Below are 26593 nucleotides of genomic sequence, written 5' to 3' on the forward strand. Positions count from 1 at the left end.
TAGCTCTCAATTTATTTACGAAGGAAATCCTGGTCAACAACACTCCTTCTGTCCAGTGGATGTAGTTTGTGACAACTTTTGCAATCTGATTGTAATGGACGCAATAAACTACGCCATTCACCTTCTGGATTCCATGGGAAATTTCATGAAATACTTGAGAACAGACCCAGAGGACAGGAAAGCTTCTTTATCACTGGCCCTCTATGGGGACATCCTTTGGACAGGGGGTCACAGTGGACATATCAGAGTGTACCGATACTCCAATCATTTCTAGCATTTCAGGACAATTATACCACTCAGTTGTCACAATCAAACCACGCATCTATCGGCTGTGATGTAGCAAAGACAATATTGACTATAATATTCAAAGTTTTTGTAATCAGAAAACAAATACCGATGTACATTGCACCAATTCGTAACTAAACACTTACAAATATTAATTACCATAAAAACAAAATGTCTTTGATCTCATTTTAATAAAATTAATCATCATAGTAAGTAGGAAACCTTTTCCACATAAAATTTGATACAGGATATTTTCTGAGTCTCCCATCTCTCGGTGGTGGCCGCAATTCTGGCATCAATCCTGTTTAGATATAAATATACATGTGAACAAGTAAAGTCCATAGTAACAAACCATGGAGGGTATTTAACTTCAACCCTGGACTAGATGAAATTTCTGTTAATAAGGAAATAATATGAAATGTTTAAGTTTTAATTTGATGATTCATCTCCAAAACTAAGAGAAAAATTTATATCACAAGTTGTGATGTTTCAAATTATTTGTGAAATATACATGTATTTTCCAAAATCTAAAAATCATTCCATGAAAAAAAATTTGTATTATGGGATTGCATATTTTGTCTTGCAAAGTAATATAGTTGATGTATAGGATAAAATAATTGGAGGAGATTTATCCTTTCTTTGTTTCTCATTGTGGAGAAATATCCTACCTAGAATTCTTTAACCTTATGGACATTAGAAAAAAAATTATTATTTCCAATATTTCAGAAGCAGAAACGAGTGTGATGCATTGTCAAGCTGTCATGTACTGTACCTCATCTGTTAACAAGAACCATAACAACGTATCATTTTGCTTCAAGAGTTACTTTCTCCTTGTGTTTTAGTTTATGTAGAGTCATTCAGAGTACAACAATTTTCAATACTGTAATCGTCATCTTTGATCGCAAAAATGTGTAATCATGTCCTTTGTGCCAAACTCACTCTTTCTTATAAAAGTTTCTTCGTTTCCTCAACTAAAATTGATAACATGATAGAAAGTGGCGTGTTGGATATGACTGTTCTGTAGAAGGGGCAGTTTTGATTGAGGACATTTTTTGCAAAGAAATTCAAACACTATAAAATTTTGTTGTTCACTAGATAGTGAATTGATTGTACAAACATCAAGCAATTATCACTAACACTGACATTGTACAAATCAACCTACAAAAATCAAATTACTTTCTCAGGTCAAATACCTTCATGAATAACAGTTTTGGTGCATTTCTTTTTATAGTTTGTAGTTATGGTTATGCATTTCAATGATTCACAAACATTCCATAATTTACAAATGCTGGTATCTGCTTGGCCATTAAATCATTACTGTTAGTTCACTTTAAAATTCTCTTATTAAAAACATTTTACTGAATGATATGCTTTCCTGACACTCCTACCTGCTCGTTGAGATTTGTGGACGGCGTTCTGAAGGTCCTTCTGGGATTTCTGGCATACTCCTGTGACTCTTCTAGGAAGCAGACCTCCTTTGTCATTCAAGAACTGCCGAAGTATTAAAACATCCTGCAAAACACCATAAGAACTTTTAAAGTGTGTGATTCTTCTGTTCCAAAAAAGCCTAACAGCACATCAATATTTTAACACTGGAACACTAGTTTTGCACAAGAACACAATTTTCCTTTGCATTAATGCCATATCACCCATCTTCTTTACACTTCCCATTCTACTGCACATGTCTAAGTGTCTTTAGTAAACAATAGAATGATTTTCAAAGACAAAAATCATTTAAATATTGCATGAATCTATACAACTTTCAGAAGTTAGTATCTACTGCAAATCAAACAAGAGACCCATGGCCACATCACTCATCTGAATCACCTTGGCTATGCTTTATTTTTACCCTCTTTACTCAACAATTTTTTTTACCCCATGTTATGACACCACTCTAGCCCTATCGGATCATATGACTTAACCATTTGAATCCACAGCATAGGGATAATTCAAGATTCATGAATATGGAATATAATATTATCAGGGGCATTGATTTGAACCAAGTTAAATCTGCACTACCTGAGAATGCATGCTCACAGTTTTAAATGATTTCATTTGTTGATGTAACCATGTTAGGTAGTCAGTCAATGTTTTATTTCCATACTCATTCTCATTTTAAAACAATGTTCAATACTAATATCCCAACAAATATTCTTAGTTAATTATTTTAAATGAAATCATCCCAGTTCTGTCACCAAAATGATTGTTTAGATATCTGAATATTGAACTAGATCCATGGCTTTCATTAGTCTGGCCCACATCACTACCACTCTGTTTTTACACTATTAAAGTGAAGTGACAGCGCTGGAGACAAGAGTAGACTTTTATAAATGAATTGTGATTACTTTTCAATATTCAGAGCTAATTTTGCATATAGAAAAATCATAAAATTTTCATTTTATATTAATTATTTGTGTTTATGATAGATAAAGCCCAAGTACAAACCTTGTGTTGGATATTATTAAGATACAATAATCAAAGGGATTCAAATTGACTTTCTATAAAAATACTTCTGGCAGTAATATGCATATATAGGTCAGACATAGACTTCAGAGTCAAAATTATACTTCCAAACAAGAGGCCCATGGCCCACATCACTCACCTGGGATCATATTTAAAGATTTTTCCTATATATTCGCATGTAAAACTTTGATCCCTATTGTGGCCCTAACCTACATCTGGGGGCCATGATTTTTTCAAAATTTTATCTGGACTATGTCAGGAAGCTTTCGTGTAAATGTAAACTTTTCTGGCTCATTGATTTTTCAGAAGAAGATTTTTAATGATTTTCCCTATATATTTGCATGTAAAACTTTGATCCCCTATTGTTGCCTCATCTTACCCCTGGGGGCCATGATTTTAATAAACTTGAATCTGTACTATGTCAGAAAGCTTTCATGTAAAATTCAGCTTTTCTGGCTCAGTGGTTCTTGAGAAGAAGATTTTTAAATGACCCCACCCTATTTTTGCCTTTTTGTGATTATCTCCCCTTTGAAAGGGGCATGGCCCTTCATTTGAACGAACTTGAAAGTCCTTCACCCAAGGATGCTTTTGGCCAAGTTTGTTTGAAATTGGCCCAATGGTCCTGGAGAAGAAGTCGAAAATGTAAAAAGTTTACAGACAGACGACAGACAACAGGCGATCAGAAAAGCTCACTTGAGCTTTCAGCTCAGGTGAGGTAAAAAGCGACTGATGTGTAAGTATATAGGGTATTCAAATGTAGCAATTTTACCCCCTGTTGTAATACATCTTATTCCCTGGGGCCATGATTTGAACAATCTAGAATCTACACTGTTTGGAAGATCTCACATCAGTTTCCTTTTCCTTTAGCCTAGTCGTTCTTGAGAAGATTTTCAAATGGCCCCATCCTATTTTAACCTTTTCATGACTACCTCCCCTTGGAAGGCCCTTCACTTGAACAATTTTAAACCCTCTTTACCCAAGGATAAAACTGGTTTACAGACAAAAATTGCCATAAATTTATTTGCTTGTTGTTGACATTTGGAAACTGCATCCATTTAGTTAATGATAGCCACATCAAATGTTGGTTTGAATGGATCTGAATCTGCTCAACAAACATGTCTGCATCTTAATGAGAAGAAGTCCCAGTGTAAAACTTTGCAATCATTTTGTCTCAGATGTAACCTATGGGCTCAATTCAATTAAAACCAGATCCTTTGATCTCTTCATGTATTTACTTCACAAGAATCCTACATCCCCTTCTGGATAATGTCAGCAGAAATCTTAGCTGGTTGTTTGGAAATAAAGAGAATTTCTTCATTGCATACAAGAGGACCACAGGCCTTATCGATCAATGAGTTTTACTTAAAAGTATCACAAGCCCCAAGGGCTATAAAATCTATGATAATTTCACTGTTCTGCATATCAATGCTAAATTAGCAGTATAATTTAATAAAACAAGACAATATTTTCTTAAGAATTAAAACATAAATGCTCCTGAAAGTGTCCACTTTGATGAAAGACATAATATATACTATATTAAAACTAGACAGGTTTTGAAAATAAAATCAAAGGTTGCTGTGACCTCACTTAAAAGTGCGACCCATCCTCTACCAAAGCCCCTAACCCTGGGATCATGAAACTTACAAGCTTGGTAAAGGGCTACCTGCCCCTTCTAAATATCCATTTAGCTTCAATTAGTATAAATAGCATTAAAGATGTTATACTAAATTTGAAAAGAATTGGAAGGGTACTAGTAGTTATCAAGAAGAAGTTTAATATGTTCAAGAGTTAACGCATCATGGACGATGCATGTCAACAGATGCAGATCAATAGCAAGGTCATCTGAGTAACTCATGTGACCTAATACATCGTAAGAACCACATGTGTCTTAGAAGACTAAAATTTTACAAAGATATTATGCTTTATACAAATACATATATGTCAAGTTTTGTATACAACTTAAGGATCATAATGTGTTGCAACAGTTGCTGAAAAATAAGCTGCACATAAAATTATATGAACAAAATCTATTGTTATTAATTCAACAAATTTAAGGAATAAGTGATTTCTTGAATTTGAGGAATAAAATTTTAAAAATGAAACTTCACAATAAAAGTAACTTTAATATTTTATCCTGAATTTAAGTGACTTTATATGAACAAAATCTATTGTTATTAATTCAACAAATTTAAGGAATAAGTGATTTCTTGAATTTGAGGAATAAAATTTTAAAAATGAAACTTCACAATAAAAGTAACTTTAATATTTTATCCTGAATTTAAGTGACTTTATATGAACAAAATCTATTGTTATTAATTCAACAAATTTAAGGAATAAGTGATTTCTTGAATTTGAGGAATAAAATTTTAAAAATGAAACTTCACAATAAAAGTAACTTTAATATTTTATCCTGAATTTAAGTGACTTTATATGAACAAAATCTATTGTTATTAATTCAACAAATTTAAGGAATAAGTGATTTCTTGAATTTGAGGAATAAAATTTTAAAAATGAAACTTCACAATAAAAGTAACTTTAATATTTTATCCTGAATTTAAGTGACTTTATATGAACAAAATCTATTGTTATTAATTCAACAAATTTAAGGAATAAGTGATTTCTTGAATTTGAGGAATAAAATTTTAAAAATGAAACTTCACAATAAAAGTAACTTTAATATTTTATCCTGAATTTAAGTGACTTTATATGAACAAAATCTATTGTTATTAATTCAACAAATTTAAGGAATAAGTGATTTCTTGAATTTGAGGAATAGAATTTTAAAAATGAAACTTCACAATAAAAGTAACTTCAATATTTTATCCTGAATTTAAGTGACTCCTGGCTACTGCAGAGGCTCATTCTTCGGTCTAATAGCGGGACATGCCAAGGATTTGAAACTGGTAAATATATAGATTTGTGCAGTTTGTATTGTTTGATGTGAAAAAACAAAGATGTAGCATAAAACAAACTCCTTAGATCCGCCTCTGTTACAGTCGTATTATGACGTACATCAAAATGTAAACATGACGCCACACATCGTTTTGTTGTTGTCGGTTCCTTTTTATTTCCGTGCAGTATCACGGGTAGTGTCCACACTAGTGGGCCCCCTTCCAGGTATCTGGCTGGCTGCACGCATGGCAGATCTCACCTCAGATCTCCATTCTTTCCGGTCTTGAGGGTCGGCAGTTGAGAGCTTCCATTCTCTACGATCTTTCTCCGTCAACTCTCTCCAAGATAGCATTGGCCGACCAACTCTACGTCTCCCAGGAACTTGTATATTTAAAGCGCACTTGACTGCGCTGCTGGATCTGACAACGTGGCCATACCAGCGGAGTCTCCTTTCCCGTAAGATGAGGTCGAGGTCGTCGATGCCAAGCCGCCCCAGCAATTCAGTTGAACTTACGGTGGCCATATCTTCAGGCTTGATGTTACAGATCTGTCTTTTCATGGCCCTGTCATTGCGTAGTAGGCGATGAAGATTTGGCTTGGTCAGTGCCCAGGTCTCACTGGCATGGAGCCTTTATCAACATTGCATTTCGTTAAACATTAGGCCTAATGGTGCACTGTATTTTGGAGCTAGGAGACCACAAGATTGGGATGATAATCCACGCAAGTTCACAATCTTAGTCCAAGGTGTGTGAGATCTCCATAACACATGTTGCATTTTGTAATAATTATGCTCTCAAATTCTCAACTGCATGCTCTAAACTAGTTCAAAGTCGTTCATGGTCAATATGAACAGATTGTGTCGCGTGCTGAAATTGGTTGGTTCATAGAGGAAAATGTGATTTGTAATATAAATATATCTTGAATGAAATAAAAGTTGAAAGGTTTACTTACTGTGTATTTGATATCTACATTCAAGCGACATATAGGGCAGGCGTCATTCTTCAATTCATCAGATTTCAGGACCTTTCCTTTCCATGGAGAGTCTATTTTTTCACCTTCAATCTAAAAAAAGATGAAAAAATAGAATTTTTGTTACTGTTCTTGAATGCAACTGTCATGGTAGCCTAGAGCATTTCAAAATGAGTTTCCAATCTTATTCTAAGGAAACTTTTAAAACCAAAAAATCACCTACAATTTTGTGAAGTTTTTATTGCAGATTCTATACAATTACATTTACAAATCTACAAAATCTGCCAAACTAGAATTTAAAAAGAGTTGATTGATTCAGTGTTCACAGCAGAAGTATTGAAACTGGTATGAAGACAGTTTTATTCAGATTCAAAGCCTCAATTCAATTTCATGCTTCTAGTTCTGGTTTTTATCCTCAAGATTCACTTTTAAAAGTCAAACTTCCTAATTTGTAATACCTATTTGGATATAAAAGACAAATACGGAAGTTTCGAGTTCCCAAGAGTTATTTCCCTTTGTCGAACTCTTTCGTAAATTATGATGTAAAATATGATGACAGTGGGTACATTTGCTAATTACTATCGTTGTATTATTTCTTAAAAGATGATATCCAGAGTTTCTGAGACCATCCTATCTCAGGGAAAAGGCAACTTTAGTGAGTTTATGAATATTGGATAACAAAATGGCTCAAACAAATATTGTTAATTGCCATCTTTCTTTGATAAAAGCGTCACTCATATAGAAGAGGAAACGAATAATGATTCAATAGCCAATTTGATGATCTTATTCAAACAAATTATGCTTGATATTGCCAGAATATGCTTACCAGTGATTGATATAAACAAAAGTTACGCTTTCATTACATTAATCGTACGTAATCGTTATGCACAATGCCAGTCTACGATATAATGTATACATTGTGTACCCACCATACGTCATAAAATGCGAAAGAGTTCGACAAAGGGAAATAACTTTTGGGTAACTCAGAACTTGCGTATTGAATATATATCGTATATACTCACATATGAGTTGGTTTATTAGGAGTAAAATTTTGACTCTGAAGTCTACATTGTCTGACTTATATGCACATACTACATTTTTTAAAGGAACAAATGAGCCTGATAACTGGTAGTAAGTAATTCAGACTAAGTTCCCTCTTACAGGTTGGGAACACTTCCCCTATAGCGAGATATTCTCGCTAAAACGCGATTATTCCTCTTTAGTGAGAATGTAAACATTACCATAAACAGGTGTTTGGGCGTCTTTTTTGAAAATAATGGCAAATCCTGTGCACCGATAAATAAGTGCGACACATACTCAACATGATGCGAATCATTTTTATGAAATTGACAACACAGTCAAGAAATTGCATATCAAAGTTGCTGCGTAAGAGGGAAGCAGTCTGAAATCCAATACACATCGTGAATGTTTTTGTTTTGATTAATATATTGCAGAAGTATAAGACATTTTAGCACTTTTTCTCTTTTCACGTGAAACATGAAGAGATGTACTCCACGGGTGTTTTTCTCGGTTGTACGGGATATATTTAATCTCGCTAGAGAGGGATAATCGCGTTTTAGCGAGAATATCTCGCTATAGGGGAAGTGTTCCCAACCTGTCTTATACTGTCCGCTACAACACTGTTTGTCAATGTGGTAAAATAATATCTGGCGCTCTGAATCAGTGCTACGCCCATTGAAACCAAGGGGGTAATATCTGATATAAAGAAAAAATAACCTAAAAAGCACATGACTTACCACAGTGACATCTTCAGAAGTAACCTCTTTCACTATAAAGAAAGAGAGGAATAGAATGAGTCTTGACGGATCTGTGACTAAGCTATGTGAATTAAAAGCATAATGCATGGGACCTTGGTTACATAAATTCACTATAGTCAAACCTTTTATTGCTGATATACTCTGTGTCGTAGAAAATTGTCTCATCAAAAGTCGTAAAAAAAGATTTCTTGGAGATCCCAATGCCATGGTCTAGGTTCGATTGAGCTTTTATTTATAGAGCGCTTGACATCATAACGCAAAACGCTTTAATGATCGAGATGTAGAGGACATAGAGAAAAGAAAAAACCACGTCGGCGTGGTGGAGCCGAATAGCTGCCCAATGCTGTTGAAAAAATGTAATGTTTCCACAGCAGAAAAACCAGGGTGCAAAGGCTGACTGTCCCTCCTTTTATAGTGGTATTAAATGGTAAGAATCAATCGGAGTTAACCGGCTATTTCCGTATGGCACGTTGTTTTTACATTTATTCCTCTTTAAAGATATCTCATAACTTTTATAAGATATCTTCAGGGCCGTAAATTAACCTTCAATTTGGAGGAGGCAGGAAATTAGGCGGGGGTCTGGGGGCCGCCCAGGCCCCCAGACGCTGAGCACATTTTGTGCACACTGAACACGTTTCGTGCAAAATCCTTGATTCTAGGGCCTTCTAAGATGTTACTTGACTAACTCATTCTAAAAGAAAGATTTGGAATGCTTTTTAAGGGAGGTATCATGTTCTTAGTTATTGGAAACAACATAAATTCTAATGAACTTTAAATTTTAATTTTTTTTGGCTCAAAAGTTGGAGGAGGCAGCTGCCTCCTCCGCCTCCATGTAATTTACGGCCCTGATCTTTGATAAGCTCGGTCCGTCTACACGCCAAAAAACTCGGTCGTCATATTTTCCCATACAAAGTCTATAACCTATAAATATCGCCGATTTTTCCTAGTTTAGATCATGTGTCACCTTTTGAAACTTCACTTTCATTTTACTATAAAGTGAAACATCTGATGAAAATATTGTATCTTGGATGTTTTATTGATAGGATTTGGATGGTTTGAACTTGATATCTTTCATTCGTTATTTAATTAAATCAGTGTGTGGATTTTTACCGAAAAACGGGACCGCGAGATACATGTAATACGAGACTTGCGGAAGTTGCTAATCTCTGTTATATGTCTCTGGAGATATCTTACTTTTTTTTTCTTTATTAGATATCTCATTAAATATATGAGATATCTTATATAGTATATATATCTTATATAGTATATAAGATAGCTCATAAACTTTATGAAATATCATAAACTCTGGGGCGTCGGCAAGTATTTGACATATTGGGGAGGCGAACTGGATCGAAGGAGGGGGGTCCTAACTAACATATTTTGACTTAAATTCAGATTTCCACCTGAATCTTAATATTCTTTTCCTATCTGTCAATGTCTTAAAGACACCACCTGAGAATACTTATAAGCCAGGCCCCATATTTACTAAAGTTCGTAGACGTAAACGTAGGATTTACGTCTGACTTAAGATTAGAGTTACGTACTCATAAAATGGTATTCACAAAACCGTTCGTAGCCGCAAACGTAACTTACGATGTACGATTGCACTTACACATGCGCAGTGGCTATTTTCACTTCGAAGCGTAAAAAGTGTGAATTAGCTCATTTACTTTGAATTCCCTGCGCTACCGCTGCATTATGACGAAAAAGAACACAGAACTTTGTGAGAAAGCAACGAATTTCAACGTATACGTATGCCTGCCAACGGCATGTCGATCAACTGTACCGTTATTCAGTGTTGTTTACAAATCCAAATGGAAGGTTCATCAAATTTAACGCATTTGACTTGTGCATGGATCTGCGATGCTGTAGGTGTTCAAAAAGAAGTCGGCATGGACTGACAAGTAAGTTAAGTTGTTTGTGTAGTAATAATTAACCTTAAATGTTTTACCACTGACTACTCGTCACTAGGCACCTAAATAATGTTAAATTGACTTCAAGGGGATTCAGTACATGACATACATCGCAAAATCACAGTCCCTTATTCATTTTGTTCTCAACCTATGTAGCTGCTATAATGCCTGGATCTTAATTTCTAAATAGTGAGCACATATACATATGTGTTAGTTATTTACAATTTTATATGTGTCCACTATTAACACATTAAGACACAAGCTCATTTGTGTACATGGTAACTTCTAACTTTTGACAATACCACAATTGAAATTCAAAATTATTTATCCCATTTTTTTAATTTCATGAGTGGGACAACATCAAAACAGTATCATAGCTACCTGTACACAAGTACGCACATGCTTTCACATCATTTCGCAAAAAGAAAAACAAGAATATTGGTGAAAAATGAATCTAAAATATACATTATATATACAGGCACTAATTCTAAAATGTGTGATTTGTACGTGCCCCTCTATTGCATGCTTATAAAATATGAAAATTATTATTGCTTTAACAATATATGCTCTGGGCGAACAGGTAGATAGGGTGAATGGACTCGGTACCAGATGAGAGCAGTTACAGTCTCTTTTAGCATCATTTCAATTATTGCTAACAGCTTGTGCACATCCATGTGCAAAACTTTCAGAAAATATTGTGAAACAAAATCGCATTCAAATACAGTTGTAAAACTGTGTGAAGTCAGTGTTAATTTAATTAATGTAGAATAACATTGACTATATATTAATTGGAGATATTAGGTGTGGTATACATGTAACATGCACTAGGTATCCAAGTTAGCTGACCTCTGTTATTTATCATGTAACAAACTTGGACTTGAGTCAAAATTCCAATCACCTGTAAGATATGTTCATTGCCTTTGAACTGAAACTCTTATAATTTGCAGACACTAGAAATTTGATGAACAATTTCACTTTGGAATCATTGACTTCTCAATTATTTCATCGCAATATTCAAATTTTGAATTAAGCTTGAGATGTTTCATGGTCTTTTGCCTAAAAATAAGAGAGAGAAAATGAAGATTTAACAAAATATCCTTTTTACAAATATCGTGTTTAGAGTCATTAATGTGTTTGAACCGATGATTTCAATACATGCAATACATAAGATTCCTTTAGAATATCTCAGAGTAGATAGAATGTAATATTTTGATATTTCGTCATAATGTAACCATGTGTATAGTTTAAACCAAGAGGGGTTGAAAGAACGCAGCTCTGGATTCTTTTTGCCGAGACAACGTTTAGAAATTAATTAAGATTAACAGGTTCATTAATACTTGTTAATCCCCCTATTTTTGAAATGCAGTAATATTATGTGTGACAAAGGTAAAACAAATCTCAACAAGTTCTTTTAGACGTTGATTTTAATTAATTTTCAGTATTTTCCTTCAATGCATGCGCTCATAAATTCTAATATTTTTTTTACAACTTAGGATCATTAAATCCTCCAAACATCGATCGACCAATTAATTAGACAATGAACAATTTGTAGCAAACCCGCACTTACAGCAATGCAGCCCCGTTTATTGTTTACACCCGTCTGGTACCGGTGTTGTATAGTAGCCTTTCCCCCTAGCCATCTTTCCCCCCGGAAAAATGGCTATATAGTAAATCTTCCCCCACGGAAATGTGGCTATATAACTCATGTAAAATTTGTCAAATCAAAATGGCAGCGCAATATGATCAACTACATGAAAGGTGAAGATAACGAACAGTGATCAATATCATAACTTTTACAAGCAATACAAAATAGATAGTTGGGCAAACACGGACCCCTGGACACACATATGATGCCTACCAATCTCACAAAATCCATTGAGCGGTTTCCGAGGAGTTGCGTCCACGAAGACTAGTGTTCCTAGAGTTCAACAAAGTCCCATAACTCCTGTAAAATTTGTCGAATCAAAATGATCAACTACATATGGTGACTAAAAATCCAACAAAATTTGAGCGGTTTCGGTTCCTATAGTGTAGCCACAGGCACTTGTTTCTGTAAATGACTTATGACCTCTGTATACTAATATAACAACACAAGGTAACTAGCTTCAAATGACACAGAATGGCACCCCCTGAGAATGTCGGCCTGTTGAGCTTCCAGGGAATATGCTATGTAAATGTATTTACTACCGTTGTATTGTACAATCATTCAACTTAAAAACCATGTATGACATGACTGCATTCATTGCCTCTTATCGCCGAAAACTGTAACAAAACATGGATTTTCCGTTTTATACCACGAAGTGCTATGTACTGATACCGCACAGAATGAAAATTGTATATTCGTTGTGTTGAAAAATAAAGTCTCATTGTTTTATTATAATAATAAATTGATACGATGTTTATTACCAAAAAATCTTGAACATATTGCTTTCTTAACAAAATAAAAATTTTGAACTGAAGACGCTGTACGCTATTTTTAGTTACTCAAAAAAACCCAAAGCTGTTCGTACGTTTCGGGATTTTACATGTCATCAGAAGATAGAAGCTAAAACTTCCCGAGTGGAGATTTAAAAATATTTTCGTGTCGGAATCATTTCTGATGAAGATAATAATGAAATTATAACTTACTGTAAATACAACTTCGTTAACTAGTATGAGAAATATTTCTGCCAATTGCATGTTTCATGCAGATCTATGGAAAGTCAGAGAAAATACAGATAAAAGATTATTTGGAAGCATGCAAAATAGAGCAAGGAAAGTTTTTTAGTGGTGTGTTTTTGACTTTGTGGTATGTATTGATGTGGCAAGTACCTGTTGTTACATTGAAATTTTATGAAACCCACCATAAGTACCAAGAACGCTGCAGGCACATATCAATGTTTTTCGGAGGCGACTAGCCAACCCTTAACATTAATTACTGTTATTTTCATGCATGCAAATGAAGATATATTGCGTGAATGGCCCCTCCACTATTTTTGATAGTACTATGTAGTAGTGAATGAGAAGATATTAATGCATGTAAGCTTGAAAGTTATGAATTGAAGCCCTGGAGCAAAGAATGACTCCCCCCCCCCCCCCCTCCCAGCCTGAGGGGGAAAATTGAGACAGCAATGACGAACACTATATTACACCCCCCCCCCCCCCATGCACACACTGAATAAGGTTCTGAAGGTCTTTATCATGACTATCATATTTTTATCATTGTCTGTCAGGAAATTTAAACAAGCCATGTGCAACTTACAACTTCTCCGGCGAACCCCCTCCCCCGCATCCCTAATATTACGGATCTGTGCCGATATGGAAAAATTCACAGGTATCTGAAGTATGAACACCCCCCCCCCCTTTCTGATTTTTTGGGGCGGCGACTGTTTATGATAAGTATATTCTATATTATACCAGTCCAGTAGAAGGCCAATCTCTAAAGCTTGTGAAAAGCGTGAAACAACTACATCAATCGAAATTGGGTTGAGAGAGACAAGGAATCCACACATTTTGGAGGAATTGTCACCGCAAAGAAAAATCAGAAGGGGGGATTATAGTTATCAGGTGTCTGTGTAAAAAAAAATATGGGGGGATGGAGTCCCCTTTATTTTTTGTAGCATCCCCCCCCCCCTAATGTTAGTAACTAAATTATATAAAATAAGATCAATTGTGGTTAATGGTCACCATTAAAATCATCCTTTTGCCTGTTATTTTTAATTCATCTCTGATGCTCTATCTTTCTATAAATAACTCTAAAGAATTCCAAACGTAATTTTAGAAGAGCGTGCTAGCCAGTCAAAATCGACCACGTATTCTGTGCGGTATCAGTACATAGCACTTCGTGGTATAAAAGGGAAAAGCCATTTTTTGTTGCAGTTTTCGGCGATAAGAGGCAATGAATGCAGTCATGTCATACATGGTTTTTAAGTTGAATGATTGTACAATACAACGGTAGTAAATACATTTACATAGCATATTCCCTGGAAGCTCAACAGGCCGACATTCTCAGGGGGTGCCATTCTGTGTCATTTGAAGCTAGGTACCTTGTGTTGTTATTAGTATACAGAGGTCATAAGTCATTTACAGAAACAAGTGCCTGTGAGTGTAGCATATACAAAGTCAACAAAGTCCCATAACTCCTGTAAAATTTGTCGAATTAAAATGAAAGCACAATATGATCAACATGTACATATGGTGACTAACAATCCTACAAAATTGGAACAAAATCTTCCGAGCGGTTTCAGAGGAGTTGCGTCCACAAAGTCAAGTGAGACGGACAGACCGTTATTTCTATGTCCCCTTTCGTGTTGCTGTGGGGGACAATTAAATGATTATGTTAGAATTAAAACATGATTAAAATCATATCTTTGATCCGCTCCATCGTCTTTCTTCTTCTTTCAGACATCTCGTGAATTCACGAACTATAGTCCGTATTGATATTGAAACTGAATTATAATTATTTGCTACTTTTTGCAAATTTCCATATCTTTCAGTTAATTGTTAACAAATTTTTCATGTATCTATTTTCTTATTTCTCAACTTTTCGCAATTTGAACAACCGTGTAGATATCCATACTGCATTTACTTTCACGCTTGTACGACCACTTCCGTATCCTACAATGGAGCTACACGTGCCAATATATTCATCCACTACAATACCCAAGGTGTGTTTGATACAGAGAAAGCTGATGTCGTTCATAGACTAAAATACTTTAAAACTTCTACATTTCTATGAATTCCCTCTGGTTTGTATCAATATCGTCGTGTCATGTATTTTATTATACCCCACACAACGAAGTAAAACACACATTTAATCACTTTGACCAATATCGCCCCAACCTGGTTACAACAATACAAGCCTTGGAATCATGAAATTTACAATTTTGGTAAATCTCCATTTAGTTTTAATCTAGTTTCAGTAGTATTTAAGAATATGTTATTTAAATGTTTTACACATAGTCATAAACACCATATGCCAAGTATGGTTTGGAGTCTGAACCTCTACTCCGTGGATCATGAAATTTACAAGACTTCCTGCTCTACATGTCTATACATTTAGTGTGCCTTACAGACGTGCGCTTGTAGAGAAGTTTTTTGCAATATCTATCTATGATGTTTATCAAGTCCAGGAAACCATTTGATCTACTTTTAGCCTTAAAGTAGGTCGTGGTGCACAAATTAAGTTGAAATGTGAACTGATTATGTATTTCTCTGAAAGGGAGGTTGTGACTAAATTTCAGAGCAATACCTGTGACTATACCAAAAAAATCTGGAAAACTGTTTGACCTACTTCTACCCCTAAAGTACTGTAGGTCACAGTGCGCCAATCCAGCTGAAATGTTAACTGCATTTGTCTTCCTCCGAGAGGAAGCCTTTGACTAAATATCAGGCCAATATCTGTATCCGTAATGAAGAAAAGCCCGGAAAACTGGCTGGCCTATTTTTAGTCCAAAAGTAGTTCAAGGATGGACCAAGCCAGCTGATATGCAACCGAACTTGTATTTCTCTAACAGAAAGCCTTTTGACTAAATATCAGGGCAATATCTGTATCCGTAATGAAAAAAGCCCGGAAAACTGTTTGACTTATTTTTTCCAAAAAGTAGGTCAAGGATGGACCAATGCAGCTGAAATGCAAACTGAACTTGTATTCCTCTGAGAGAAAGCCTTTGACTAATATCAGGGCAATATCTGTATCCGTAATGAAAAAAAAAAAAAGCCCGGAAAACTGTTTGACTTATTTTTTCCATGAATCAATGCAGCTGAAATGCAATCAGGGCAATATCTGTATCCGTAATGAAACAAGAGGCCCATGGGCCACATCGCTCACCTGAGTCACCTTGGTCCATATCAGAAGATTTTCCATATCTATTTGCATGTAAAAGCGTAGTCCCTATTATGGCCCCAAACATACCCCTGGAGGCCATGGTTTTTGCAAACGTGAATCTACACTATGTCAGAAAGCTTTCATGTAAATGTGAACTTCTTTGACCCAATGGTTCTTGAGAAGAAGATTTTTAAAGATTTTCCCTATATATTTGTATGTAAAAATTTGATCCCCTATTGTGGCCCCATCCGACCCCCGGGGGCCATGATTTCAACAATTTAGAATCTGTACTATATCAGGAAGCTTTCATATAAATCTCAGCTTTTCTGGCGTAGTGGTTCTGGGAAGAAGATTTTTTAAAGATTTTTCCTATATATTTGTATGTAAAACTTTGACCCTCTATTGTGGCCCCATCCGACCCCCGGGGACCATGATTTTAACAATTTAGAATATGCACTATATCAGGAATCTTTCATATAAATCTCAGCTTTTCTGGCTCAGTGGTTCTTGAGAAGATTTTTCCTATATATTTGTATGTAAAACTTTGATCCCCTATTGTGGCCCCATCCTACCCCAGTGGGCCATGAGTTTAACAATTTAGAATCTGCATTATATAAGGAAGCTTTCATATAAATCTCAGCTTTTCTGGCTCAGTTGTTCTTGAGAAGAAGATTTTTAAAGATTTTCCCTATATATTTGTATGTAAAACTTTGATACCCTATTGTGGCCCCATCCTACCCCAGGGGGCCATGATTTTAACAAACCTGAATCTGCACTATATCAGAAAGCTTTCATATAAATCTCAGCTTTTCTGGCTCAGTGGTTCTGGGAAGAAGATTTTTCCTATAATTTGTATGTAAAACTTTGACCCCCTGTTGTGGCCCCATCCGACCCCCGGGGGCCAGGATTTTAACAATTTAGAATCTGCACTACCTAATAAAGCTTATCTATAAATTTAATCTTTTCTGGCCCAGTGGTTCTTGAGAAGATTTTTTAATGACTACCCTATTTTTACCTTTTCTTTATTATCTCCCCTTGGAAGGTGGTCTGGCCCTTTATTTTAACAATTTAAAATTCCCTTTACCTAAGGATGTTTTGTGCCAACTTTGGTTGAAATTGGCCCAGTGGTTGTTGAGAGGAAGTTGAAAATGTGAAAAGTTTACAGACGGACGGACGCCGGAATACGGGTGATCAGAAAAGCTCACTTGAGCTTTCAGCTCAGGTGAGCTACAAAGCCTGGAAAACTGTTTTGACTTATTTTTCCCAAAAAGTAGGTCAAGGATGGACCAATGCAGCTGAAATGCAAACTGAACTTGTATTCATCTGAGAGGAAGCCTATGGCTAAATATCAGGGCAATATCTGTATTCGTAATGAAAAAAAAGCCCGGAAAACTGTTTGACCTTTTTTTTTTTTAGCTGAAAAGTAGGTCATGGATAGACCAATCCAGCTGAAATGCAAACTGAACTTGTAGTCCTCCAAGAGGAAGCATTTGACTAAATTTCAGGGCAATATCTGTTTCCATAATGAAAAAAAGCCTGGAAAATTGTTTGACCTACTTTTATTCCTAATATAGGTCAAGGATGGACGGACTAATCCAGCTGAAATGCAGACTGAACTTGTATTCCTCTGAAAGGAAGCTTATGTGTAAATTTCAGGGCAATGTCTGTATCTGTAACGAAAAAAGTCCGGAGAACTGTTTGACCTATTTATAGCCCTAAAGTAGGTCAAGGATAGACCAATCCAGCTGAAATGCAAACTCACTCTTACAATTCTTGAGGGAGATATTGTGATCAAATTTCAAAGTTGTACGTGCATCCGTTACGGAAAAAATGACCTGGGAAGGGCGGACGGACAGCGCCATGACATAACATGACGGGCGTATAAAAATGCTTAGCCAATCTACAGGTGATTTTTTTATTTTTACTTCATTATAACTTATACCCCTCTTTTTAGTCGCAATTTTGAAAATCATTGAAATGGAAGTTAAAAATGACGGACGGACGACCAATACCAATAGACTCCGGTGACCTAAACACCTACTGCACAATATACTGTATTTCAAAGAGGATTAAAGTAATTTAAAAAAATATATAGCCAATCTACCGGTGAAACATTTTTTTATTTTCACTTCATTATAACTTCTTGGAACTAAATCAAATATTTACAAGATTCTTGGAGTCTTCAACCAACAATACTGTCATTTATGGAATGCCCCACAAAACTTAGTTCGATCAAATATGAAAGAAAATGTTACACAGCACATACGTTGTTAAAATTGTATAAAACCATAATACAAATAAACATACATCATATTACCAATAGCAATGCAGGCACACATAGACAAGTAAAAGATCAGATCTTTGTTTAAAAGACAAACCCAGTTAAAGACTTCTAATAAAATAAACGAAACTTAAGAATAAAATCGCTGGCAGTACATTTTCGTAAACTAAAGAAAAGAATGCATGTTATCAAAAACTATCAATTACAATACAACGACAAGACAATAAATACAGTGTTTTCCGAGATCAAACGGAAGAGTCAGCGAGTTTCCAAGTAACTTCCTCGTAAAATTCTAGAACCTCTTTAGCAGATCTTTTGTTATCTGAAAGGTACAATGACGCGATGTCCGACTTGGCATATGGTACATTTCATGTAATCTCACTGCATGCTGCCAAATGTTACTAGTAAGTTCCTGATAGCTATATAATGACAAACAGTTCGTGAGCGTGATCATTTGTGAATGGTGAACAAAGTTGCATTGAAATCTGTAAAACAGCTGAACATTTGTAACAACACTATACATTGTCTGTCTCATTCTGTTCATTCTGAAGTTTCTGTTGATTTTGAAGTTTCTGTAATTCAACACTGTTGGCCAGCAAAGGTTCATTAGGAACGATGTCGTCATGACTGGTCATTGCGCCCGGCTCAAAAGAACCACTTTCGTCCAGAAAGACTTTACTTAGGTCCTCGCCTTGACGCAGTTGATGCCGTTTCAAAATGGGTCGTGTAGTTATCATCAACCGCTGTAAAACGTAAACAAGTATTTACAACCGTACAAGTATATTTTAATTATATACTAAAATTCGAACAAACCAAATTAATGCTGGTAAAAATGAGTTGCAAAAAGTCTGTTCTGCGAATTTGCGAAAGACAAACCTAAGTATTTTAACATTATGAAAATGTAACTTCTTGAAGGAAAACTCTGTGAATTTTTATTGTTTCCTTGCCATTGAATTGGAAATCTGTCCTTGATTTGTTCCCAAGGTAAAGAATGTTGTCCAGAACGATTTTTTTTTCATATTAGCAAATGCTTCTCATAAATTAAGTTTCCTATTATTTATTTACATAAACTTTTTTATAGCTTGTTCTTCCCGACAGAAGACTTTCGTATTATATTTGGACGTTAAATTGAGTAACTTTTTACATTCCATCTGAAAAATACCTCAGATGTTTCTACAAAATACCCAAATGAAATTCTTGACAGCTCGGTATTCATTTACTAGTGATTTTATTCCAAAAATCAAGCCTACCGCCAAAAACGGTTATACCACTTATTACTACGTGCCTCAAATGAATTGAAATCTAATGTTATGCACTTCCTATTTAATCTCTTTGTATTTAATTAGATAGATTAACGAAAAGTACCTGGGCAAGTGTTCCCTCCACATTTAATAGTCTCTTCACAAATATGATAGGAATCCAAACGACTGACACTAAAGCCAGTATCCAACCGACTCCAATGGCCCATGACGGATAGAGGTACTCAAGAGTTTTCCTTTTGTAGGTAAGTTCAGAGTAGCTGATGGCTCCCATTATGAAGGTCGTCTAAAATGAACATACACATGTGTATCTAAATTGACTTGTTCTATAAGATTGTAAATGTAAATTATGTTTTGTCAAACAATATGAAAAGTTAGTATTACGTTCTCTCATCGCAAAATATGTCACTTTTTTAAATTGCGAAAAAAGTCTACATATATATCCATTATCATAGTCATATACATGTACCTATATGTTCACTGTCCGTGTCATAACATCTGAAAAATCTTAATCATTCTAAGCAAAGCATTTGGAGACACTCCTAGATCTACTGTAATAGCTATGCCACAAGTCAACGAATATTTTACATCCAGCACATCGCAAAGATCACACCACATGTCGTTGAAGACTAATCGTTTCGTAAAGATGCGTGGTTACACGACGCTTTCCTATGGTGTCCGCTTTTGCACATTGCCCTATCGGGACACCATAGACAATGCATGTTAAATATAGTTGTTCTCCATCAGAGCATTATAAAAGTTTATCTCCAGACATATTTTTACGTGATATCACAAGTCCCTCCCTTATGGACCAATATTTGAACAAATTATTGACTTAACACGATATAAAGATGCTTACATAATTTTTTTTCTCACAAATTGTATGTAGTCTTGTTCTTGAAAAGTCCTGGCCACAGAATTTAAACGAACATGAATAACGCATATTAATTTCACAAAAAAGAGGCTTGTTATCAAGAAGATCGTTCTTTTATATTCCCAGGTAAAACCCTTGTTGTTGACCAATGGTGACCCTGGACCATGACTTGAACTTGTGTCTGCATTTGAAGCTATAAAATGAGTATTCTCACATCCAACACGTGGTTCCTTCGAGAATGTTCAAATGGACCCCCCCCCCCTTTCTTGAAATTCTAATTCGCCCCATGTTACTGAAAAAGTGGAAAATATATTAAAAACAAAACAAAACAAAAAACGGTAACGTTCCCAGATTGAAAATTTCTCAAAGGGACGTAAATTTTCCAACAATCAATCAGCTAATGCGAACAGATAAATAAAACATGTAAATTAAGTGAGATATTTCTTTTTGTTGGTCGATATGCCTCTCTCTGCTCAATATATCCTTGTTTTGACTTCATCAACTTATCAAAAGATTACATTGTGTAGCAAGCCTCTTGGAATTTCCTGTGAATATCTCTATGGAATATAGAAGACCTCACAATATTGAGGAATTAGATAGAGACATTGCATGTAACTACATATACTATTTTTGTATGCTTTAAATTATGGTATTTTAGTCGGTGTACTAATTCTATAATTTATCTTTGACCTAGACTATATTAAGGAGGGACTGTATAAGTCTAAATAAAATCAGTTTCCTCTCCCTCATCTTTCAGTCAGAAAAAGAAGAGATGGGGGTTGGTTGGTTGACTTAGACCTATTGTCCTGAACAAATTATGAGTAGCTAACTCCTGTCAAACAAGTACAGCTAATACAGGCATAAATGAAAACAATATTGAAAATAGAGATATTGGTTGAATCCAATTGAGAAGTACATTATTGATATGTATTACTCACAAGCGTAAAAATAGGAGTGATGAAAAGCCAGAAATACTTCATCAGTGGTGTGATTCGGAAACCAAACATCATTTCTAAGTTGTCATAGTAACGATTAACACCTACAAGAAAAATTAAATGAAATGAAACTCATATTATTTCAACATCCATGTGGTCTGTTTTCGTTAGTAAAAGTCATAGAGCTGGTATATTATTATTTCAGATCACTCTTTTAGTAAAAATTGGAAAGTTGTAGTTGTTGCATGAGAGTTATTAAAATGTTTTCTGAAAAAAAAGGTAGGATATGTCAATTGTAAAAATGAAAGCTTACAAATTGATTGTTCCTTGAATAATAATAAAAAAAAAGAAAGTTACACAATGTAATTTAAAATGATGTGTTTGACTTTGGTATACTTACTCACCAAAGTTGCATGACGCTGTCCAATAAATCGTATTGGAGACAAGACCTTAACCCCATTGTACTTTACAAGTGATGAACTAAATTAACTTACAACAAACGTTTTCTTATTTTTGTGGTCATATTCCAATGATTATGTCCACTGCAAGCCATAGGCTAAGTGATAAAAATCTAATGAATAGATAATCCCAGTGTCGTAAGAAAAATTCATATTGTTGTTGTATCAATGCAATGATAGCCTCACGTGTTTCTCCACCTCAAATCGATTCCATCCCATCGCTCACAAACCTATCTAATTAACACCTCTAATCCGTAAGAACCTTCGTGCAGATTAAATTGATATTAACGTGAAAGCCACACACACAATTCAAAAGTCTTTGAAATAAAAATGTGCTCTTGAAACGAAAAGAGTGTTAGTGTTTAGTTTCAGTTCATTTACAGGAAGTTATTTATACACGATTAGTTATTAAAACGAAAAGTTCTTTCTACATCACCTAAAAATTTCCCTTTACCATTGTACAACAAAAAGGTAACACAGTGTCCATTATACAAATGGCGAAATGGGGACCACATAGTCCAGGGATTAAATTGAACTATGCTTAATTCTCTTTTTTTGGCGAAATGGGTGACTATGACCAAAAGGGTAGGCGGCTGGCGAAAGGGGGACTTAGATTTAGGGATAAAAATACAAATTGCCGCCAATATTAGAAATCCCTCCACTAGTAAGCAAAACTTTGTATGGATCAGAATTTTGTTTTCCTGATTTTGAAATTATAATAATACGAATTTATAACTGGATTTCCAAACAATGATATGCTCTTTGCTTTCTGTAAACCAAGTCATGGAGGGATTTCTTGATGGGAACATACCGTATATGTAAGCTACCACGATGCACTCGAAGAAGGCAACAACGAGAACAATTCTGCTGGCTGAGTAGTAGTCGAATAACTGAAATACATACATTCCGCCCTAGGTGGACGGAGTTATCGTTTAGTGTGTACATTTAACAATATTTAACATTATTCTCTCAACTGCCTATATTACATGTATAGGCTTCCCTTATGCTATATTCTAACTCTTTTTTTAGATTTATTTTCTCAACCTACCTACGAAATTGAAAGAAAAAATCTGCGCGAAGAATATTAACTTACCTTTAAAGAAAATGTAATGAACGTTAGCATGATTGTATGTCATCTTTTATAGAAATTCAATTGATGTTTGCGATACGTACCTCTGTCACCATTGAGAGTCCAATAAAGAAACAAATTAAGCAGACGATCGCGGTGAAAATTTCCCGCCGTTTTCCTCTTCGTAAATAATGTGGATACATATCTACACAAGCAGTAACAAAACCCTCAACTCCAACAAACTGCAACGGAAACAAATTTATACATTGTAAGCAGATTAGTCATTACAGGAATAATTCATTATCACAAAGCATATTCATATTCAATGGTTGTGAAAACATTCAATCGATTACACAGACATAAAACATATGCAGGTATTTCACAGTTCATAAACGAAATTTGTCAAATTTGCTTGTACACATTTTACAGTGTATGTTGAAAATCATAACTGTTGATTATAATACCTGACTATCAAGTCCCAGCAAGACTATCATTATAAAGAATAAAATTGACCACAGGGGAGCGACAGGCATCTGTGCTACGGCAGTGGGATACGCGATAAATGCTAGTCCTGGACCTGAAGAAGACGAAAGTGCAATTTTCATCAACTGATAAAGTGAACTCATTCGCAAACTTCACATCATTGACTTTGAACTACATAAGGATAAATATCAAAATATTTAAATGCTTTTTGAGCACTATGTTCTGTAGTCTTTAGTCTTGCCTGTTTCAGCAACATCTGCAACAGAAACACCCTGCTCCTTGGCCATGAACCCCAAGACGCAGAAAATGACGAGCCCGGCAAGAATACTAGTAAAACTGTTGACAGCCGCAAAAATCCAAGCATCTCTGTAAAAGACATACAAAATCCTCAGTATTGTGACTTACTTAAATTGTAGACAGATGGAATTGTAAAGAAGAAAATAGATGCTAAGCAATACCTGTAACAATTATGTCGGAATTTATTGTAGCTTCCCAGTGCAGTCAGTGTTCCCAAGCTGATCGAGTAGGAAAAGAAGATTTGTGTTCCGGCGTCCACCCACACCTTGTGTGATAAAATGAAAACATGTAGAATTTTAAGCTCTAGATTTTAAGGTCTAGTTGGGATGAGGTGCCCCGGGTATTCGGTGTTTGCAAAATCAGCAACAACATAACAGTCGAGTCGAGTATAATGTTAGATCTCCAGGAAAATTATGGACGTTTTGTTGTGTTGTTTACAGAAGCAATCTTTGTATTTGGGTTAATACAGATCTGTGATGTGAAGCAGATACCTAGCTTATAGTGAAATAAAAGTCAAAGAAAAGTTTTATTTGGCACTTAAAGTGTATAGCATACTTCGACTGAAAGCATGTTTCCATGGTAACTTAAATCAATTTCTCACATTTTCATCATATCCAAAGATTCCCTTTCGCGATCAATACGTCTGTCTGTCGCTGTTATTTCACGAATACGCTACATTTGGATAGCGCTTTTATACATATATTTTGTCTCGAGAACTACATTAATACGGTTTACCCGTTGTCAAGACAAAACAACCATAAAAACCCGACACAAATGTTCGGCATTGTTTGCACTCCGTTCAAATGACCATGGGTCAGAGATATGTCTACGCAAAACCACCCTTTCTAACATACGAACAATGTCAACCAATTGGCGTAATTTTTAATTACAATTCGTTTATACTCGGCATTATCGTGATTGTCCGTAACGAGTTCATTACTTTACTCTCCAAGCACACACTTGAATAACAATGTATAGAAATAGAATGCGGAAAATGTGACGACTATACTAAACCAAAGCAGAATGAACAACAGGGCAGTGTCATATAAGTGCGGAAGAGCACAGGTTATAGAACATCTCATTCCAGGCTTAAATGTCAATTTTTGGATATATTTTAGAAGTGCCGTTTAATATTCGTCGTTATTTGTTACTTCCACAATACACATACATGTATATGTCAAAAATAAAACACTTATATTCGTTTACATGCAATATTTTGAAAGTTTCCTTGAGTTTCACATTTTGTAGGATTTCTGCGCTGTTCGTCATTAACATATAGCCATGGCTGTTTCTTGAATAAATTGGTTTATAATTTGGTGTGGTACTGTGGTATCAACACCATTGTAATTTCGACTTTGTGATGTTACGAACATCTTTTTACCTTAAACAACATTCACATTTTAAAGTTTTTCATATGAAAATAATATTGGAATGTAAATTTTAACTGAAACATAATTCAGTGCATGACAAAATGAATTGTGAAATTTTTTCTTGAGCAACACGTGTTTTGCCAAATATTCAGACCTAAATGTTGATCTATGTCCCCCAGTTACCTTCAAACTTAATTCGTAAAAGAATACTTGCATTTGATGAGTTCTATTTTTCAGATATTTTAAAACTTTACCTGTGGTTCATTCAACTTTGACCAATCCGGAAGTAAATAGAACTTTAAGCCCTCTTCAGCCCCATCAAGCGTTGCCCCACGGATAAGTAGTATGAGCATCAGAAGGTAAGGGCTTGTGGCAGTAAAGTACATGACCTAATAAAAATCCAAGGCAGTGGATAAACAAAAGGAAGATGGCAATACATGCGCGACTTCTTTAAATACCAAAGCATTTAATTACTACTAAGAAATGATATTCTACATTACTACATTCAATTATCATTATAAAGGTTTATAGTATGTAAGGAATTGGTAGGTGAGTAATTAAACTCCCATGATTTTACTTTATCATATCTTGTATTCAAGATTTTTAATTGCAAGATGCAAATTTAATGCCATAGGAAGCAATATTGAAACTGAAAACAAGATACAGTCCAACGTTGCAAGAAGTGTCGAAGAAAAAATTCTTGACACTTAAATAGTGGTACCTGCTCAAAAAACAATTTGATTAACATCAAAAGTGGAAGACAATGGATGCCTTGGTCGTGGGGAATGTCGAATATTGTTTTCAAGGAGTTTGCATAGGCTCTAGGAAACTAATTCACAAAGGGAGTGAAGAAGTTTTCTGTGTCGTTTTAAAAAGCCCCCATTTTGGAGAGGTTTTTACATTCCGACACAAGTCATCACCTTTCCCGAAGATTTAATGCCCTTCCAAATGCAGCCATAGACGACTATCCAAGCTAACAGTAGACAGAGGGCCAGATCCCACTTGACGGTCCCAGCGTGGTCCACACCGCTGGAGAGTTGCAGCACTTTTCTCCTGAAGAACGTGATTTCTGTGTGTTATCGTTTTGCGCAGTAAACTTTTTGTATACATGCGCCTTTTTTTCATCCGCGATGAATACATCGCTTGTCATTAATAAGATGGATCATGAAATATCTTCCAACCGAAAGTAACGGATAATGCTGTACATGTATTTCAGAGTCAGATTCTGAGAACAAAATGATTTATACAGATATATATCTATAACACAAGTTATATATAGTGACCCAAATAACACAATTTTACATCCCCAATATACATTTTGTTTCCAGAATGACAGATTATGAAGGTTTAAGTTTGGATTAGGGTATGCTTATAATCTGCTAAAAATAATCATTTTCAACGTATCTGTAAATATATGAATTGAGAGATTTTTTTTATATATATAAGTACATATGTATATGA

At 35.2% G+C, this 26593-nt stretch overlaps 2 protein-coding genes across 3 annotated transcripts in view; one reads left to right on the plus strand and one right to left on the minus strand.

Moving 5' to 3' along the window:
- The window catches only part of LOC125682462 (uncharacterized), a 1715-nt gene extending 1217 nt beyond the window's left edge, over nt 1–498 (plus strand). The window contains exon 1 of the mRNA XM_048923059.2: nt 1–498. This exon is cut by the window's left edge and continues 1217 nt beyond it. Coding sequence (XP_048779016.2) covers nt 1–274 — 274 coding nt within the window. The 3' untranslated portion in view covers nt 275–498.
- LOC125682461 (sodium- and chloride-dependent taurine transporter-like) overlaps nt 458–26593 on the minus strand; it is a 48700-nt gene continuing 22564 nt past the window's right edge. The window contains exons 5-17 of one of the 2 annotated variants that reach the window (XM_048923058.2): nt 26053–26185; nt 25387–25521; nt 23924–24027; nt 23707–23831; nt 23447–23559; nt 23087–23224; nt 22725–22824; nt 21459–21559; nt 19753–19932; nt 18909–19130; nt 6592–6702; nt 1674–1797; nt 458–586 (exon numbers count right to left, since the gene is read on the minus strand). In XM_048923058.2, coding sequence (XP_048779015.1) covers nt 483–586; nt 1674–1797; nt 6592–6702; nt 18909–19130; nt 19753–19932; nt 21459–21559; nt 22725–22824; nt 23087–23224; nt 23447–23559; nt 23707–23831; nt 23924–24027; nt 25387–25521; nt 26053–26185 — 1690 coding nt within the window. In that variant the 3' untranslated portion in view covers nt 458–482. Of the gene's footprint in view, nt 587–1673; nt 1798–6591; nt 6703–18207; nt 19131–19752; nt 19933–21458; nt 21560–22724; nt 22825–23086; nt 23225–23446; nt 23560–23706; nt 23832–23923; nt 24028–25386; nt 25522–26052; nt 26186–26593 lie in introns of those variants that run through there. The other variant, XM_056154521.1, reaches the window with a different exon arrangement.

This window comes from Ostrea edulis, chromosome 2, assembly GCF_947568905.1.
Source record: "Ostrea edulis chromosome 2, xbOstEdul1.1, whole genome shotgun sequence".
Classification (NCBI taxonomy): domain Eukaryota; kingdom Metazoa; phylum Mollusca; class Bivalvia; order Ostreida; family Ostreidae; genus Ostrea; species Ostrea edulis.